This window comes from Takifugu flavidus, chromosome 1, assembly GCF_003711565.1.
Source record: "Takifugu flavidus isolate HTHZ2018 chromosome 1, ASM371156v2, whole genome shotgun sequence".
NCBI classification, from domain to species: domain Eukaryota; kingdom Metazoa; phylum Chordata; class Actinopteri; order Tetraodontiformes; family Tetraodontidae; genus Takifugu; species Takifugu flavidus.
This window is the reverse complement of record NC_079520.1, coordinates 27,352,119-27,370,712: the sequence shown is the minus strand read 5'-3', so window position 1 is coordinate 27,370,712 and position 18,594 is coordinate 27,352,119. Positions and strand designations below refer to the sequence as shown.

The window sequence follows — 18,594 nt, the reverse complement described above, 5'->3', positions numbered from 1 at the left end:
ATAGGTTAAGCTAAGCTAAGCTAATGACTGGAAGCTGCAGCTAAAAAATAACGACAAACGTTTGAACTGTTGGCCAAGCATTCCAATTATTTTTTTTATTTTTTATTTTTTTTTAAAAGAGGCCCATAGAACCCATTAAGCTGAATAAGCAACATCATTACATAGTTTTATGTCTTGTGATTTGTGACCAGATTACAACCAGGCTGAAGAGATACAACATAAAGCTCTAATTTTAAATTGCATATCAAAAGTCAATGATACGGTTTGGTATTAACAGCAGGCCTTGAAAATAATTTACAGCTTCTTAGGGTGGATGCATGTTCCATCGACACAATTAGGATATGATAAACCTTGATTTCAAATGATTCTAACGTTTATTGGGTTATCAATTAAGCTATAAAGTGTTTTTAATTAATAATGAAATGCTAAGTTCAAAGGTAATGTCCATATAAAGGTCCATTTTTAGTCAAATTATTGAGATATTGCCTAATTACTTTCAGATTTAAGACTGATTTGGAGAGACTGTCATGCTAATAGACCTGTTATGGTCAGATGTTGCCTGCACAAAGGCTGATGAGCGTTAGGACCCAGTTAAGGAGCTCTGCTGAGAACACATCCGTTATTTGGAGGCCACATTGTTGCTTCCTGCATCTGTGCTGATAGATACATTAAACAGCACTGCTGAAGGTAGACAAAGCATTTCCCATTTTTGGTGGACGGTGCCTTTTTAATCCTCCCACACTGCTCTGGTTCCTGCATTTTTATTTGGGGGGGGGGGGGGGTGAACAATCTACAGATGAACCACTTTGATGCAGCTGCACAGAAGTGTTACATGTCTTCCTCTGTTAATATTCTTATTTATTTATTTGACTTTTTTTTAAATCAAGCAGCAACAGCAGGTTTTCCTCTCAGAGCAGTGGAGGGTCCATGATGACATGTTGAAGGACATGAGGCGGAGGACTAAAAAGACCAAAGGGCTTCGTGCTGAGTGAGCTTGTAACAGGAGGACTATAGCGCCACCTAGCTTTCTGTCAGGTTGGTGTGTGACAGTAAAAAGGGAAAACCTCCACTGGAAAGGCTAATTAAATACATTCTCTCCCAAGAGCAGATAAATCATTGTTTTACTATTGACCAACTAATGGAACTCATCTGGATTTTGGATCTAATGATTAAAATAAAAAAAGTTCAGTTGTACAGGATTAGTTTGGAGGATAGTTTAGATGCAGTGAGACATTCTGCTGAGGTAAGAAATGATGGTTTTGTCTTCTGTGATGGACCAAACTTTCTGTTGAGAAATCCACATTATTGGTAAGGATTCGGTTTCAACGACAGCAGCTCTCGGGCTCCTCTGCTGTCAGACAGCCTGCCGGATGTTTTTAGGTGTGGGAGGCAAAAAATAGCTCAAGCATGTCTTCTGCTGCGACCCCCCCCCCCCCCCCCCCTCCACTTGCCTCTGTCAATCACAGGCCCGAACAAGATGGCAGGCGACTGGAGCTGCGTCTTCTCTCTGGCAGGCAAGTTTATTCCTGATTGTTTCAGTTTTGTGGGTCTGATTTTCGCGGCCGTGGAGGTTTATCTGGCGCCGCGCTGTCGTGAAACTTTTACCATTTGCATGAACTCTTCCTCTCTGTGTGTGTTTAACGCCCTCACACAGTGTGTGTTGCCAGTCTACTGGGGGCCAATGCAGAGATCAAGCTCACCATCCCCGTGGGGAGGATATTTACATACGAGCTGATGAGAGAGACTTTCCAAAACGACTTTGAACCTTTGACAAAACTCTACGGTAACATCTTCCTCTCCAGGATTTCTCTCTCCTCACTGCTGGTCGGACAGCCTTCCAATATCTCTCCTCTTTTCTGTGTATGAGCAGGGCGCTTGTACGGTGACCCCATCACCTTTAAGTGCAACCTGCAGAACTTCCCAGATCTGCCAGAGTGGCTCCGCTTCACCCAGAGGCATCAGTATGATAACGGCTTCCTGTACGGCTCGCCAACGTCTCCGGGGAAAAACGTGATTGAGGTGTGACGCCATTCCTTCCCACCAGAAACCTGACTAGTTCCAGCTCACACTCAGAGTTTCGAGTCTCGTTTTAAAAGATTCCGATCTGTCTCCTCACCTGTGGGCCCACTTCTCCCCCGTCTTTAACTGTTTTAGACCTCCCCGTGCACATCAGGGTCTCAATACAAGCGCCAGTGCGACACGTGTCAGTGCGACGGACACGTACCAGCGTTGAACATCAGGTCTCGCTGTCGGCCGGTCGGAGAGTTTCTCTCTGGAGCTTCTGTTTGCAAAGCCACATTAAAGATTCAGGAGGCGCACGTGCTTCCTTTGGAGGTCGTGTCCCAGTCTGTCAGAGAGAATTCGCTCCAGATTACAGCAGTAGTCCAGATTAGATTTAAACGGACGACAGCCGCAGAGGGGGATTACAGCAGTTCAAGACATGGACCTCTTAACATATGACAAGATGCAGTTATTATCATTCAAGATAACAGTTGTATGTTGTAAATGATTGATTTATTTAGCAGAAATGCAGTATTTCTTTGACTGCACGGCTTAAGTTTACAAAGCAGTGGTGACACCGTTCCTTTTTCTGACAGATCTACGCCACCAACAAGCGAAGCTACGAGGTCGTCAGGCACATACTGGTCATCAAAGTGGTAGCAGGTATGGACGCTGCAGACGGCTGTGGGTTGAGACATAAAAAGGGGCTGATGAACGCCTCTGCTCTTATTTCCAGAGAAGATGCTGCCTTATCAGGCAGAGTTCTTCATCAAGCTGAGGGAGATTGAGAAAGTGCTGCCCTCTTCTGTCCAGGATGAGATAAGGCAGGATTTACAGAAGCTGTGGGACACGGAGGCCTTGGAAATAGTGAATATCAGCAACGCCCTCGATCGTGGCGGCAGAGTTCCTCTGCCTCTGGCGGGTCACTTTGAAGGGTAAACAGAGATCTGCGCCGCTGTGACGTGTGTGTCGCGTATTTAACAAAGTTCTGACTTTGATCAGGGTGTATGTGAAGGTGGGGTCAGAGCAGTACTTCTCAAACTGCCTTCTGATGGTGCTGAGGCCGCAGCACCAGAAACAGTGTACGGCAGGGGCCAAGGTCAAGGCCCCCGGGGGCTGCAACTTCTGCAGCATTCCTAGCAACTGCATCAGCTGGTGCAAGACGGAGCTGGTGAGGTTTTAATATCAATTCTTTATGAGCGAAACTGTATAATAGATGAGGGAGGACTGCCGTGTTTGGTCAGAACCCATCAGAAGGAAAAACCTGTGTCAATAATTGGCTTTCTCTTTGCTCCCCCCGCCCCCTTTTTATCAGTTTGATCTGACAAAGCAGGAGCCGAGCCCCCCTCCTCCCACTGTGGGACCTGGGATCCTGGAGAGCGGAGGTGAATTTGACCCTCTCGAGTCGCCTCCGAGCGTCGACTTTTTCCCCGATTACATCGTGACGGTGATCGTGCCCCTGATCATCGCCATCGTCCTGTGTCTGCTGCTGGCCTACATCATGTTTGGCAGGAGAGAGGGAGTGTATGCGCTCGATTATTTATTTTGCAATCTCCAGATCAATCGGTGCTACTTTGAAAGACGTTTTATTTGTGAATTTTGTGTTTTTTCTGCAGACAAAAAAGAAATGCAAGGACAAACCAGTGAGTCCACCCGGTCCTCCACTGTTTATGAAGCTTATAAATTTAGCTCAGTTTTGCATTTTGTTCTTTGTCTTCATCTTTTAAGCCAATTTTATGCATTAAAAAAGTATTTGAATGTTCCTCTGTGCTGCAGAATCCAGCTGTACCACCACCAAACCATCCACGGGAACACGGACGAGCTCAGGAACATGGCTGGAAGCCGCAGAGTTCCTCCGCCACTGTCCACACTGCCCATGTTCAACAGCCGGACCGGCGATGAGAGTCCGCCGCTGCAGTCCGACAGTCCCAGCATTCCGCTGATCATGGCCCAGTAGTAAGGAGCCAATGCACTGATTCTTTACCATCCATACTGAGACTGCTGTGATTAGCATTACTGAATCAATGGATCACTTTGAGTTATGTTGTGTATTTTTTGTTTTGTGCAGTGATCCTCACAGTGACACTCTGCCCAGGTAAATCCACAGATGCCAATGTGGTCCATATTTAGTCATCTTCTTTGTTATTTTGCAAAATTCCACTGACGAGAACTCATTTGTCTTTTGCAGGAAGTGAAGATTGTCAAAGTGCCACTCCTGCGGTCCACTGCTGGCAGGATATATATTTGCTGTGGGAAAATGTTTTATTCTTCAGATGTGTTTGAAATAAATCAGCAGTAAGGTTCGGTGATTAGTCATTTTCCTTTTCGTGGTTTTTTACCATCTGCTGGGGGAGGCTTCCTTTTATCCAGGCTGTTGCTTTTACTTTCCGCCAGGGGGCACTGGTGCGCCTCTCGATTTCGTAGTTTAAGACAGGCACATCTTTCTCAAACCTGTTCTGTTTTCAAACTGAACTGTATTTAACTACAGTTTTAGATCGAGCGTCTCGTGTTTTATAATTTGGAGAAATATAAAAATAGTTACTGTGTGAAGCATTTGGCCTTGTTTTCACTGCTGCTACATATCAAGGTAGCCAGTGCAACTGTTGTGGAACAGTTGATTGCTAAGCTAATTCTATTCAACTGTCATTTACAAGAAGTTGCAGTTCAACTCAATTTAGGTCCAATAGAATCAGCTTTGGTTAAAACCTGAGGCTAGTTTCACAACAGTTGCAAAAACAGGACAGTGAAAACTCACTGAGTAGACCACTTCACATGCTTTATTTCAGCACCCAAAATAATTAAAAACATCTCAATTTATTATACATGTACAAAATAAGTACAGAATCTCTCTTCTAAACCATGGAAAGTGGGTCTGCTTCAAATTCTTTTTTAAGAAACCCTTTGCGTAAGACATCTACAAACAACATAAACAACAGGATGGGAGATGTGTGCTGTTTCGTTATAATTTTTTTTTTTTTTTTTTTTTTGAAGTGAAGAGACGTATTCCACAGGGGCAAAACAGAAGCATTAACACTCAACACACGGGTAGGGCTATTGAACCAGAGCCACTTGCTTTTATCTACAAAAACACGGTTGCATGCATTACATGTGCAGTGATCACTTTCTCCGAGCTGAAGGAAACGATCGCACCGCGTGGAAAACAAGACAATGAGTCAATTTTGTAGCACCAAAGATCTGCAGGCATTAGTGGCAATCATTACAGTATGATAGTGAGAGGCTCACCATCAAACACCAGTAATTGGATCTCATTGTTTTGTCAATAGCACCTTTGAATGTTGTCGATTTCCCACAATAGACTTGTGTAAAATAAACCCTTTTCATTTAAGAAAAAAAATTTTTTTTGGTGACTTCTTGTTATGAGGTAGCCATCTACATATTGCCATTAAGGTGAAGCTTCTTTCTATGTTGCTGTTCTCTGAGCAAACCTTCTATTGTTTCCCATTCATTTAGAACAAGAAGACACTTCACACTTTTTACAATTTATTTAACACCAGGAAAATGGTACATATCATTTGTTGTTTTCAATGTCCTTCCGCAGTGGTAGAAAATGGCAAAGTCACCTGTGTTGAATTGTGGATCTCTTTCTTTTTTTTCCTAAATTTCCAGGGGGAAATTTTACACAAGCATATATTATTTTCTTGTTGCCAGTGGAAACAATAGTTTCTTTTTAAAGTGTCCTTCTGGTTGGATTTTTTTTGCTTTTTTTGTGATAGCAGTCCCAAAAAAATGGTTGGAACACCGTCTTCGGAGGAGTGGTTTTAAGCATGTGGACCAATGTCAGCCGAATGAGTTTGAAAATGCAAAGGAAAAAAGGTTTTAGAGATGACTGCTAGAAAAAAAAAACAACAACGTCATGTCCATATTTCTTTCATTTTTACAAGAAGCAGACAGGGCCAACTTCAACGCCAAACTCCTGATCAGGTGCACCAACATCCATAGGAGCAATGTCAATGATGGGCAGGCGGGATGTTTTAGATGTCTTGTAGTCAATGACTGTCTTGCCCCATGAGCCAGTGTGTGACTGTAGGAACAGAAATGAGACTCGTTTAACAACATGGGGACTAAACTCTCGGCTGGCCGAATCCTGATTTGCAAGTGTGGAGAAAACTCACCGTGCAGCCGTCCTCGCTGACGCTGTATGTGAAGCGGCTGTTGCCCTCGGCTCTGATCTCGACGTCGTTGGATCCCTGGAGCAGCAGGGCCTTCTTCAGGTTTCCGGTGGTGGAGTCCATGTAGGCGATGCTGTTCTTGCAGTGGTATGTGATGTTCTGAGAGGCCTGGTTGCTCATCAGGCGCATGAAGGTCATCTGGATGTTGACATCGTCGGAATCAGCTCCAGCCATGCCGTACTGGAACTGTAACGGTGGGGAAAGGAGAACCGCACTTGAGCAAACGTCTGTGGAGTCAGGAGGCCGGTTTTAGTCTGTTTTTCGGACTTCTCACCTGGAATCCACCGGTCATGGACTCGCTGAACCAGACGTGCTTCTTCTCTTTCATGTTCTTGCTGAGGTACCAGTTCTTCATGGGGATGCTAGAGTCGCTGGGGTAGATGCAAGTCTCGCCGGTCTCCATGTTGCAGTGGACCTTGATGGCATCCAGAGTAGATCCCTGGTTGGGGTCGACCCAGTACATTCCTGAAAGAGAACAATATAAATCAGCCCAAACCAGCACAATTTTTGTCTTTGTTGCAGTAAGTCTGATATATTCAGGGTCCACTCACCGCTCTTCCACTCAGGGTGGCACATCCTCAGGTCGCGGCACATGCGAGCGGGGCTCTTCTGGGTACCGTCGGGGCTGCGGATCTTCTCGACCTTCTGAGTCAGGGTCTTGAGGGTGGTGTCAACCTCCATGTCACGGTCGTGCATCATGTTGGGGTCGTCAGCGCGGTAGTAGCCTCCACGGAGGGGATCGGGAGCCTTCTCCTGAATAGGCTGGCTGATGAAGTCGAATCCACCACCGGGAGCTCCAGGGGGTCCAGGGGGTCCGGGAAGTCCAGGGGCACCCTGGAGCAGAGCAGGTGTTTACCAATTGTACGTACATTTAAGGTGTCTAACAAAAAATCTGTTCTGTCTGTTAGGAATATAATAAATAAATGTAATTTAATTTTGAAAACTGCACACAAAATGTTAAAAAAAATCTGCTGCAAATTCTCAAGTTTTCTGTTTTCACTGATTATTTGCACAAAAGTGAGGACTCTCAATTCAAATTATTCAAAGAATTGTAACTTACAGCAGGGCCCATCTCTCCGTTGCGACCACGAGGTCCAGGGGGTCCCATAGGTCCAGGCAGACCGTTCATGCCATCCTTACCAGGAGAACCACTGGATCCAGCAGGTCCCTACAGTGCAAGATCACATGTCATTTTTAATACATGTGATTCTGATCAATGTGAATGTCTTGACTATCTGGTAATCAGATGGACATACTCTAGGTCCAGCAGGTCCAGAGGCACCAGCAGGTCCTCTCTCTCCATGGGAACCCTACAGGCAGACCAAAATGTATTTTACAATTACTACACGCTAAAGAAAAAACATGTTTCAATACGGCTTCGTAGTCATCTACAAATATTTGTACTTTATTTTGAACCAAGAGCTACTTACAGCAGGTCCGGGCAGACCGCTCATGCCAGAGAATCCTCTGTGTCCCTTGTGTCCTCTCTCTCCAGCCTCACCAGCCTCTCCTCTGTCTCCCTTAGCTCCAGCAGGACCCTGGGTAGAGATAATAATATTTCAGCCTACTTCGTTCTGCAGTAATACGTCAAAATCATGTTTTTATGTGTGATTGACGCATGTAGCGAACATACAGCAGGTCCACGGACACCAGCAGGACCAGATGGGCCAGCAGGACCAGCGGGACCCTGAGGATACAACAGATAACACAATCAGAGGTTTTCTGGAATGTTAACAGACTTTATTTTAATACATGAAGGTCACTTACGGCCTCTCCACGGTCACCAGTCTTTCCAGAGGGGCCAACAGCTCCAGGGGCTCCAGGAGCACCAGGGGGTCCAGGAGGTCCAGCAACACCACTCTCACCACGGTCTCCCTATAGGAGGAAAATTTAATTGAGTTTAAACAGCTTCAATTGAAGGTCTACTTCCTGGACTACACATGAAAGGATCCGTACAAAAAACAACAGTAAATATTCTGGTACATGTATGAGTGTTACCTTGGGGCCAGAAGCTCCATCGCGGCCAGGGGCACCATCGTGACCACTTGATCCCTGCAAAGAGCAGTGAAGAGGGTCAAAGACAATCACAGGTTCACTACAAGGAAGTCATTCTACAGATACATAATGTGACCACCAACGATCACCAAAGTGGCGGAGGCCTCATACCTCACGACCAGGCTCTCCGGGGGCACCGCTCAGTCCAGGGGGTCCAGCAGGTCCAGGGGGTCCACGCTCACCAACAGGTCCAGAAGATCCCTGCTTTCCAGGCTCACCCTAAAGAATGAAATAGAGAGGTCAACTCTTTGCATGAAGACAGAATAAAATGTTATCATCCCCATCGACTCTCTGTGTATACTCACAGCTGGTCCAGCCAGACCAGGGAATCCACGCTCTCCACGCTGACCTGGGATACCGACGGTACCGCGCTGTCCACCAATACCTTGGGGTCCAGAGATACCAGCAGGGCCCTGGGCAAGATGACACAGCAGATGTTTGGTACATGAACGCAACGGAAGAGATCATTCCAGTGCAAATGATGCAAAATCAAAGTGGGCACTCACAGGTGCACCATCAGCACCAGGAGATCCCTTCTCTCCAGAAGGTCCGGGGGCACCAACGGCACCAGCCTCACCGGGGCGACCGGCAGGACCAGTCTCACCACGAGCTCCTCTTGCGCCATCTTTGCCGACGGCTCCAACGGGTCCAGGGGGTCCAGCAACTCCCTGCACAGAGAATCAGAGACATTTTGTTTGCTGAAGGATGGGAAAGCAACCTAGAGGTCATGGGTTTGAACTGAAACTTACAGCTGGGCCTGGGGGTCCAACTCTGCCAGCAGGTCCAGGGAAACCAGTAGCACCCTACAACCAATGACAGAAACAAAACTTTACAGAACTCTACCAATGTCTTGCAATTTTTACAGTCCTCACGTGATGATAGAACACTTACAGGAGCTCCAGCACCACCAGTAGCACCTTTGGGTCCAGAAGGACCAGAGGGGCCCTGTTGACAAAAAAAATGATGAATAAAAATGGAGGTACAGAGATTTATTTTTGATACACTGTGATAAATGTTTCCTAACGTGTTTTACAACTGACCTGAGGACCAGAGGAACCAGCAGGTCCAGTGGGTCCAGGGGGACCAGCATCTCCCTTGGGTCCAGTTTCACCACTCTCTCCCTTGGCACCAGGCTGACCATCAGCACCCTTAAATTGGTGTGCAAGAGACGGAACAGTTCAGTGCATCTTGCTTTACCATCACGCAGGCTTGTTTGAAAACAAGAAGAGATTCTTACAGGAGGTCCAGCAAAGCCAGCAGGTCCAGCAGGTCCAGCCTCTCCACGATCACCCTGTTAAAGCAAAGCGAACCACTGAAATTTACCAGCCACATCCTGGATAGGATGTCATCTACAGAAGAACAAAGGTATTCTGAAAGTGACAAAGCAACTATGACAAAAGATATTGAAAGAACTTACAGGGGCACCACGAGGACCAGTGGGTCCAGCAACTCCAACGGGGCCAGGCTCACCCTGAAAGCAAACAAAAGGTTAGTTCGATGTAGACACAAAAGAAAAGGGTGCTGTGAAGCTGAAACTTGAAGCAAGAAAAACCAACAAGGAATCAATTGATAGCAGAAAACAACTTATTGCGGTCTTATTTTTGACCCAGCGGTCTCAAGACAAGAGGCAGAAATACACCCTGGAGGGGTTCTCCAACACATAATCTAGTCTCAAACACACACAAACCGAGGGCTAATTTAGAGTCTCCAATGAACCCAAAGTGGATGTTTTTAGACTTTAGCAAGAAACTGAAGAACCTGGGGGAAACAGATGGAGAATGTCTAAACTTCACAGGGAAAGGCTGCTACAGACTCTTCTTGCTATAACTGTGCTGCTGTAGATCACATTTTAAACATGTAATATTTTGAGTGGTGGTGCTGTTAGAACCAGCATTGCTTATTTTTGTAGTCCCAGTGGACACTCACCTTCTCACCCTGAGCACCAGAGGGTCCAGGGGCTCCCATAGGACCAGTCATACCACGGCTGCCGTCTTTACCAGCTGCACCATCACCTCCCTTAGCACCGGCCTCTCCCTAAATAGAAAAGATCATTTTAGGCTGAATGGTGATTGGGATGAGTAAAGTTGAATCGGGAGCCATATTGGACCGGTGGAAATACTTACTCTCTCTCCCTTTGCACCGGGAAGACCAGCTGCTCCACGCTCACCAGGCATACCCTGCATTCCAGGGCCTCCGACACCACCGGGGGCACCAGCGGCACCAGGCTCTCCCTGCGCACAAGTGGAAATAATCACATTAATGTCCACTGCATGAGACCAATCACTCCCTTACGTGTTGTGACCCAAAAGTCTCTTTGTGGTAAAGCATTGCATAAAAACCTTCGAGATCTATGGTGAATTTCAGTTTCCACTGTTTGCTGGGAGATGAACGAACATACCTTGGGTCCATCGTTGCCAGAGGGGCCAGGAGATCCACGGGGTCCAGTTGGGCCAGCAGCACCAGGAGCACCACGCTCACCAGGGAAACCTCTGTCTCCCTATCATTGAGGAGAAATGCATCAATCATTATTATTAATACCCACAGAAGTGCTGTGAATGGGAAATATAAAAGCAAAAGACACTCACTCTTGGTCCAGATGGTCCAGGGGGTCCAACCTCACCACCAACACCCTGAATTATAAAAACAAAAGTGAAGTGGTTACCACAGACATAACTCGTAAACATACCAACATTGAGTTATATTAAAAGGATTTGACAAGGTGCTGCAATTCTTTACCTGCTCACCAGGCTTGCCAGTCTCACCAGTAGCACCTTGGGGTCCAGGGAGACCCTGCATATCAAAGCAAGGAGAAGATCACATGATCAACATGTGGAAAAATCCAAGAAAATTTAGGATAACACAATCATCACTCCTAAGGCTTGCCTGGAATCCAGGAGGTCCAGCAGGTCCTTGCTCTCCCTTCTCTCCTGCGGGTCCCTAAACAGGAAGAGACAAAAGCCAATTCAAACAACGTCTAATCCTCCCCCTCAAAAAATGCTAACTTGATGCTAGTGTGATACATACAGCAACACCAGCAGGTCCGGGAGCACCAGCATCTCCATCCTTACCAGGAGCACCCTATGCACAAAAGCAAACCACTCAACAACTATTTACTACATGTTTGATATAAATAAAAGCCCAATATACAGAAAAATGAGTACTATTATAAAACCAATACTCACAACAGCGCCAGCAGCACCATCGGCACCTCTCTCACCAACCTTACCGGGCTCACCCTGCCAAGAAAGCACATGGAAAATGTTGATCCTTCATTTGAAGTAGGGCAGCGGGTATCTAAACAATTCTGAATTACTATTCAAATACAAATGTTATCTTGGCATTTTGGACAAAATGAATGGGTTTATTGCTCACAGCAGTGCCCTTAGGTCCAGGGAATCCCATGACTCCAGGCTGTCCTCTGGGTCCACCAGGTCCAGGAGGTCCAGAGCGTCCATCTTGTCCAGGGACACCCTACAATCATGAGAGAAGAAGAGAAAATTGTTGTAACTCAGACTAGTTAGATCTCATAACCGAACATTATCGTCTGTGGGAACGCAACTTACAGCAGGTCCAGCTTTTCCGTCGGGGCCAGCGCTACCAGGGCTACCAGTCACACCCTGGAGAAGAAAGATTAAGTCAATGCACACATCACCTCCATCACCAAAAGGTTACCCTTGAAAAGAAATATGTTGCATAACCCACCTTGGATCCGGGTGCACCAGGAGCGCCAGGGTTTCCAGACTCACCGGTAGCTCCCTGAGGTCCAGCTGGGCCAGGGGAACCACGCTCACCAGGGGCACCCTGTCAAACAAGATAAGAGGATCCAGATAAAAAATACCACTCATAAAGCGGTACAATCGATTTTAACCTCTCATATCAATAAATTTTTTACTCACCTTGCCACCAGCAGCTCCATCACCACCAGGGAAACCACGACCACCAGGGGCACCCTAGTGCAGAGGCAGACACAACAATACTCAGAAACTGTGGTGTGGGTACCCAAACGTCAGGGCTAAATCCCCCTGGGAATAGTGCATACTTGAACTTTGCAGAAGGCATTGCAGATATATAATACTCCTGGGGCATCAAGTGTTAGCATTAGCCTTAGCATGGACACTTAGCTGCTACATGTAGCGGTTCAATTTATAGTATCAAGCAGGGGATGAAGTCACAGAGAAGCTAACATACACGCTCTCCAGGGGGTCCACGGGGTCCACCACCACCAGGCTCTCCACGGGGTCCTCTCTTTCCTTCCTCACCAGAAGGTCCAGCGAGTCCCTGAACTCCAACAGGGCCCTGGGAAAAGAAGTTAAATCATTATAAACACTCCATTGTCCTAATCATATAGATTGCTAAATGAAGTATTTTGAAACTTACAGGCTCTCCCTTGACACCAGGCTCTCCCTTGGGACCGGAGGGACCAGGGTCACCCTGTTGGCAGAAACAGGCTTATTTTAATTTGATTGCCAGAAGAATGAGCACCGATACTCACAGCTAAACAGTCACTCATCTACTCACATTGTTACCCTTGGGACCAGGAGCACCGACGGCACCCTGAGCTCCAGCAGGACCACGGCTACCAGGGAAACCAGGAGAACCAGCAATACCAGCAGCACCCTGTTGGAGAGAGGAGGAGGAAGAAAAGGAGGGAAGGTTTTCAGAACAATTCATGTGCAGATTTCAAGAAGAATAAAAGTGACCCATGGGTGGAATACCTACAGGAGCTCCCTTAGCACCAGGAGAGCCATCAGATCCAGGGACACCCTGTTGAGAAAAATGCAATGTTCAAAATCCATAGTTACAGGTGAAAACATGCAAATCTGGTTTGTAAGCACAGAAATGTCCAGTATCTACTCACAGCAGCTCCAGCAGCTCCAGCGGGTCCTGGGTTACCAGGCTCACCGCGGGATCCTGCAGGTCCATCACTACCACGGCCTCCCTGGGGGCCAGTCTCTCCCTGCAGGAGGAAAGTAGCAGCACGTCAGGGGGGGCTGAATATTGTAGCATATTTATGAGTCAAAAAAATGTCATAAACAGTTTCCAGTTTCTGAAACAACACATTAATGAAATGAAGTTTTTTTGCTGGGTACTGGGAAGGGGGGTGGGGGATACTGGTGTCATTGGGGAGGGGGGGGGTCGTCTGGCCTCTGGTGGCTGCAGTGATTCATTGTCATTTGAAAACTTAAAACACGTTTGTAGACAATTCCAGTTGGTTCATTATTGAATTTTCATCCTGCTTGTAAATTTGCTTTAGTTAATAGTTAAAAACGAAAACTTCACAGCAGCATCATCATTTAACTTATTATTGATGGTGGCTTTTTCGTGTTGCTGCCATTTTTATATATTACATAATACTTTGCTATTACTCCTATTTCAAATGTTAACTATTTATTGGTGGTCCATAAGCAATATAATGGAATGCTTTTCATTTTGGGAAATAGAATAATGCTCTGGGGTGTTTACCTTAGCACCAGCACCACCGGGGAATCCAGGGGGGCCAGCAGGTCCAGTAGGTCCCTAAATGACACAGACACCGTTATAGCTGTGCAGTTTTGCTCCACTAGAGAAAGAAACATCAATAGTCCTAAAAAGGTGTGATGAACTTACAGGGGGTCCAGAGGGGCCGGAGTTGCCATCGTTACCACGGGCGCCCTGCAAAAGAGGGGGGGGGGGGGGTTAAAGCGCTGAGCGTGGATTAGTAACAGTCAAGGTTTGAAGAAGTGCACGGCGGTTCTTACAGCGGGGCCAGGAGCTCCAGGGCGGCCTCTCTCACCAGGAAGACCACGAGCACCCTACCAAGACCACAGAAAACCACTCTTAGTTCTGGCGCTTTTAGATATTGTTGCTTGCTGGTGAACAGATGGAGACACTAAAACATACCATAGATCCGGGGATGCCGTTCTCCCCGTTGATACCAGGCTCTCCCTGGGAACAGAGAGAGAGTTAAGGTGCTGCAGACTGGTTTGTGTGGGTTTTGGTGAGACAGACTGGTGCAGAGTGTTATGCTCTTCTACCTTGGGACCAGCTGGTCCGCTGTCTCCCTTAGCTCCATCCAGACCGCTGAATCCCTGCACACAAAATCAATCAGTATCCCGGGGTCGTCAACAGCAACAGGGGGAAACGCCAAATTCTGCCACCTAAAAAGATCCCCCCCCCAGACTCACTCTGTGTCCCTTGATGCCGGGCAGTCCGGCGGTTCCGGGGATTCCGCGAGCTCCCTGGAAGAAAACAGGAGATCAACGTCAGTCGGGTTTGCAGGAGTTTCAGTTGGACTTTCTTAGAAGATGCAGAGGAGCGGTCACTCACCGGGGTACCAGCAACTCCACGCTCACCTGGGCGACCAGACTTGCCGGCCTCACCCTATTTCAGACGAAGGCAAATCATAAAGTGACATCACACAGGAAAAAACTCAAAGATTTTGTTAGAATTAACTCAATCCCCTATTAAAAAGGAAGTGTGGTGATCAGTGAATTTCTTACATCATCTCCGTTCTTTCCAGGGGGGCCAGCGGGACCACGAGGACCCATGGGACCCTAACAAAACCAAAACAGCTCTTTAGATTGAGATTTGTGTCAGTGGGTTAAGAGAACAGGAAGTGGAACAGAGAGTAAATGAAGAACAACCCAAAAGAATTCAAAATAATACTCACAGGAGATCCGGGCTCACCAGGCTCTCCAGCGGGTCCAGTGAAACCCTGAGGACCCTGGTGGACAATACAAAGAGGCACAGATTAACATGACATCATGTTTGGTGTTTCATCGTCTTCTATCTGTGACACAAAACATCAACTTTTAATCATTTCAAAAAAGAAGAGGGAATTTTGTCCAACTTACAGAAGATCCAGGGGGTCCAGGAGAACCACGAGAACCCATGGGACCCTGTTGATGGTGGTAAGAAACAGGTCAAGAGTCTGTAAGGGAACACGGTCATCTCAGCATGCTCAGTGACAATGATGGGATGTTACCATTGGGCCGGGAACGGCAGGGCCTCCGCCAGATTTAGTGTGGTCTACATAGCCCATTTGAGGAGAGAAGTTCTGTGGGAGGAAGGATGAAGGATTAGAGTTACGGCATTTTGGACAAATCATCCGGTTTGCTGAGGAAAATAATGAACTTACTCCGCCAAGGCCAGGGGGGCCAGGGGGTCCAGGTGGGCCGGCAGGTCCAGGCTGTCCATCAAGTCCATCTCTGCCAGGGGGACCAGCGGGACCAGTGGGGCCCTGTGGAGTCGAGGAGGACGCAATGCTGTTATTTTAAAGCAGTGATGCTACAGCCGCAGGGCAAACCTGATTTCAACAAATATGCTGGAAAATAAACAAGATCAGCTTCTTTTGTTTATTATTGTCTTCGTATCTTCTATTTTTATTTCTGTTAAAATTAGTTAATTGATATCTCCAACAACAGACCAAACGAAATGACTTGACCTTTGTCCTGTTGATGATCTGCCAACTTCTGACCTAATTATCAATAATTAGCATTAGCTGTGTCAACGTAGCTTTAACGTGTACTTTTAAGGTCCCAATCACCAAAATAATCAGTATTGTACATGTGTCTTAGTGGGTGACTGGTGGTTCAGACAGTGGCAGCTATAGCTACATGCTAACGTTAGAACTGGGTCACCAAAACTATGACACGTTCTGATAGGATAAAACTCATCTCTTGTGTGTGGGGGTGTGTGTTACTGGAAAAAAGAAAAGTATGTTCTTGTCTGCATTTATCTTATCCACTACATCCTAAAAGGCCTCACATGCATAAAGAAGAAAACAAGTGAGTTAGTGAGTCAACCCACCTTCTCTCCCATTGTTGGCTGTGGATGGATGGGAAAAAATGGACGTTAGGGCATATTGTGAATTTCTGTGCATTGTATAGAATACATATGTGCAAAAAAACAAAACAAAACAGGATAACACCAAGATGGAGAATATCCCATCTACTAAAATATGTTCTAAGAGAAAATGAAAGGGCAATGTACCTCCTCATCTACTGGGCCCTGGGTACCTACGAAAAAGAAGGAAAATGTCAACACCTAGTGGACATAAACTGAGACGCATGGTCATAAATCTGGACATTTGTGGGATTAAAGGCACTTGGGACAGGTCTGACTGATGCTTTCCAATAAAACTAGATTTCAAAGCAAATTGAACCAATCTGCACAGCATCTGCCGTGAAATGATCGCGAGGTGTGCAGGTCTGATGCACCCTTGCAGTGCCGTGCCAAGAGCCGGTATAATCCACCGATTATGGAAATGTAAACGAGATGGGCAAAAGGTAAATCCAAAATGATTATTTTCTCTCCTAAAATCCTCTTGCGGGCAGGCAGGCATAGCGCCCTTAGGTCCATTCATGGCCAGTGAGGCGCGGATGGTCAGAAAAGAGGTGGGTGGCACTAGGTGGCGCCTCAAGCCTAAGAAAACCGCAAAAGTGGGTGAAGAGAAGGAGGTCGGAGGTACCCTCAGCATCAGGACAGATAGGGCAGCACTCTCCCTCTGGGATGATGGGGTCGGCGCACTCAGATGTGTCCTCACAGATCACCTCGTCGCACATGACGGTTCCACTGTCGCAGACGCAGATCTGGCAGGGCTCGGGTTTCCATACATCCTTGTCGTTGTACAACTGTCCCTCTAATGTGCAGCTGCCGAATGTGCCTGGCAGGAGAAAACAGCTGTCAGTCCGCTGGGTGTCAACTGTGCGTCGAACATGCATGAAATGCTGAGCAAAACTGCCAAATTCATGGTTGGAATGAGAAAAAGACAAAATAGGTTCTTGTAAAGTCTGGATAAACCGTGAAGAGCTGCACGAGCGAGTTCCTAAAAAACGGTTCCACTCAATTTTTGGATTGCAGAGGTTTTCTCAAGCTCTGTTTTTTTTGCAATCGTGACAGCTACAGCTGAGGTCTGCGCTGCTTTTGCCTTTTGGCTGTTTCATCCTGCAACGTTCTAACAGCATTTTGAAGGTTTATTCAAGTGAAGAAGTTATTTAATTGGAATTTGATTAATATTGGTCTGATATGAGTTATGTGAAGCTTTAGTATAACTCATTTGGATGACAATGATTGCAAAAAGACACTGGACCTAATCAAATTTTGGGTTCATGGATGGGTGTGTGGTTGGGCCTTGGAGGTGGGGGGTGTGAATAAGGATGCGCGCTACCATTAGTCACCAGCGGGAGGCGCTGTTAACCGAAGAATCGAGCTATTCCGCACCCTTTGAGTGGCGATGAATTGATGTCTAGACTATTTTACTGTCGACGTCAGACAAAAGATTTTTTCCATTTGTGCTTTCTCCCCCAAATAACCAGTTTTACGTAAAGTTAGTTGGGGGAAAATCGTTTTAATCACCCAGAACATTATTTAAAGCAAAAGTGATACCTCTAAATAACCTTAAACGAAGTTTGGCACTCCAACGGTGACTAGAATACTGTTTAAAAAGTTAGCAACTATTTTCCAAAGTAAGGGGGCTGCCCTTAATCGTTTTAATGTCTGGACGGCGCAGCAGCCCCCTTTGAACCCAGCGTCCTCTGCGCATCTGACAAGACGCAGCTGCTCCCCTGAGGTCTGCGCACCAGCGCGCAGACGCACATCTGGCACATCGGTGATAGCAGCCAACAATACAGATTTATACATTCCTACACGCCTTTAAACCTCCAGAAAACCCAGGAAAAACTCCTCTTTGTGCAACAACAGTCAAAATCTGGCGTGCAGCCGGAGTCGGTTATCCCTCAGAGGACGCGCTGTTCCAGCAAACCGCTCAGCATCCCAGCAGTCTCTGCCCATCCTGAGGGCGCCACAGCCCCAAAACAACTCAAATCAATGTTTGAAAGTGATACTTACTATCATCCTCGCCTTGACCTCTGACCAAAAGTACTGCTGCGCTGAGCAACAGCGCTAACCGAATATCCACAAAGCTGAACATGTCTAAATATTAGACATGTAGATTCTTTGCGGCTGGGGAATCCTCTTTTTCTCCTCAGACACCACTCATATACGGTAGGGTCCGGTCTGTGTATAACTCCAATCCAGACCCTAGCAGAAACTCCCTACTGCCTAAACAAATGAGTTAGGTTGGCTTTTATATGCCAAGAAAATTGGGGAGGTGCTGCGCGCACCAGATCGCTGGTGCATGTTCATGTCGGAGTCCCTCCTTCATCAGAGTGAGGGGAGGTCTTAAAACATGTCAAAATAGTTCACGTTTCAACTCAAACGTGGACGATGAGAACACTCTTCAGTTACACCACGGCTCTCTGCGCCGCACAGACATGTTTTATCAACTGGGTGTCCGTGGATTTCTGCTGGGGCGTTTTATCTTTTCAGCATGCAAACGCTGCGCGCCGAGCTGACTTTTACTCCTCGG

The 18,594-nt window shown here is 46.6% G+C and overlaps 2 protein-coding genes across 2 annotated transcripts; one reads left to right on the top strand and one right to left on the bottom strand.

The window, feature by feature from the left end:
• Positions 1 to 64: 64 nt before the first annotated feature.
• sgca (sarcoglycan, alpha) lies at positions 65 to 4,307 on the top strand. The gene is made up of 11 exons (XM_057058177.1): positions 65 to 1,514; positions 1,655 to 1,783; positions 1,871 to 2,019; positions 2,598 to 2,664; positions 2,738 to 2,936; positions 3,004 to 3,172; positions 3,317 to 3,525; positions 3,618 to 3,644; positions 3,778 to 3,957; positions 4,070 to 4,096; positions 4,190 to 4,307. The coding sequence occupies exons 1-11, from the start codon at positions 1,478 to 1,480 to the stop codon at positions 4,194 to 4,196; spliced, it is 1,200 nt and encodes a 399-aa protein (XP_056914157.1). The 5' UTR covers positions 65 to 1,477; the 3' UTR covers positions 4,197 to 4,307.
• A 1,182-nt stretch (positions 4,308 to 5,489) lies between these two features.
• On the bottom strand, positions 5,490 to 18,299 carry col1a1b (collagen, type I, alpha 1b). The gene is made up of 51 exons (XM_057058091.1): positions 18,075 to 18,299; positions 16,696 to 16,890; positions 16,218 to 16,243; positions 16,035 to 16,052; positions 15,364 to 15,465; positions 15,211 to 15,282; positions 15,080 to 15,124; positions 14,896 to 14,949; positions 14,726 to 14,779; positions 14,553 to 14,606; positions 14,411 to 14,464; positions 14,261 to 14,314; positions 14,127 to 14,171; positions 13,985 to 14,038; positions 13,854 to 13,898; positions 13,710 to 13,763; positions 13,105 to 13,203; positions 12,966 to 13,010; positions 12,765 to 12,863; positions 12,624 to 12,677; positions 12,435 to 12,542; positions 12,143 to 12,196; positions 11,949 to 12,047; positions 11,810 to 11,863; positions 11,619 to 11,717; positions 11,429 to 11,482; positions 11,271 to 11,324; positions 11,130 to 11,183; positions 10,983 to 11,036; positions 10,832 to 10,876; positions 10,645 to 10,743; positions 10,370 to 10,477; positions 10,173 to 10,280; positions 9,664 to 9,717; positions 9,484 to 9,537; positions 9,287 to 9,394; positions 9,138 to 9,191; positions 8,996 to 9,049; positions 8,753 to 8,914; positions 8,552 to 8,659; positions 8,358 to 8,465; positions 8,190 to 8,243; positions 7,959 to 8,066; positions 7,825 to 7,878; positions 7,622 to 7,729; positions 7,448 to 7,501; positions 7,252 to 7,359; positions 6,743 to 7,025; positions 6,466 to 6,656; positions 6,135 to 6,377; positions 5,490 to 6,043 (listed from the first exon to the last, which is right to left on the bottom strand). The coding sequence occupies exons 1-51, from the start codon at positions 18,154 to 18,156 to the stop codon at positions 5,897 to 5,899; spliced, it is 4,347 nt and encodes a 1,448-aa protein (XP_056914071.1). The 5' UTR covers positions 18,157 to 18,299; the 3' UTR covers positions 5,490 to 5,896.
• Positions 18,300 to 18,594: the final 295 nt, after the last annotated feature.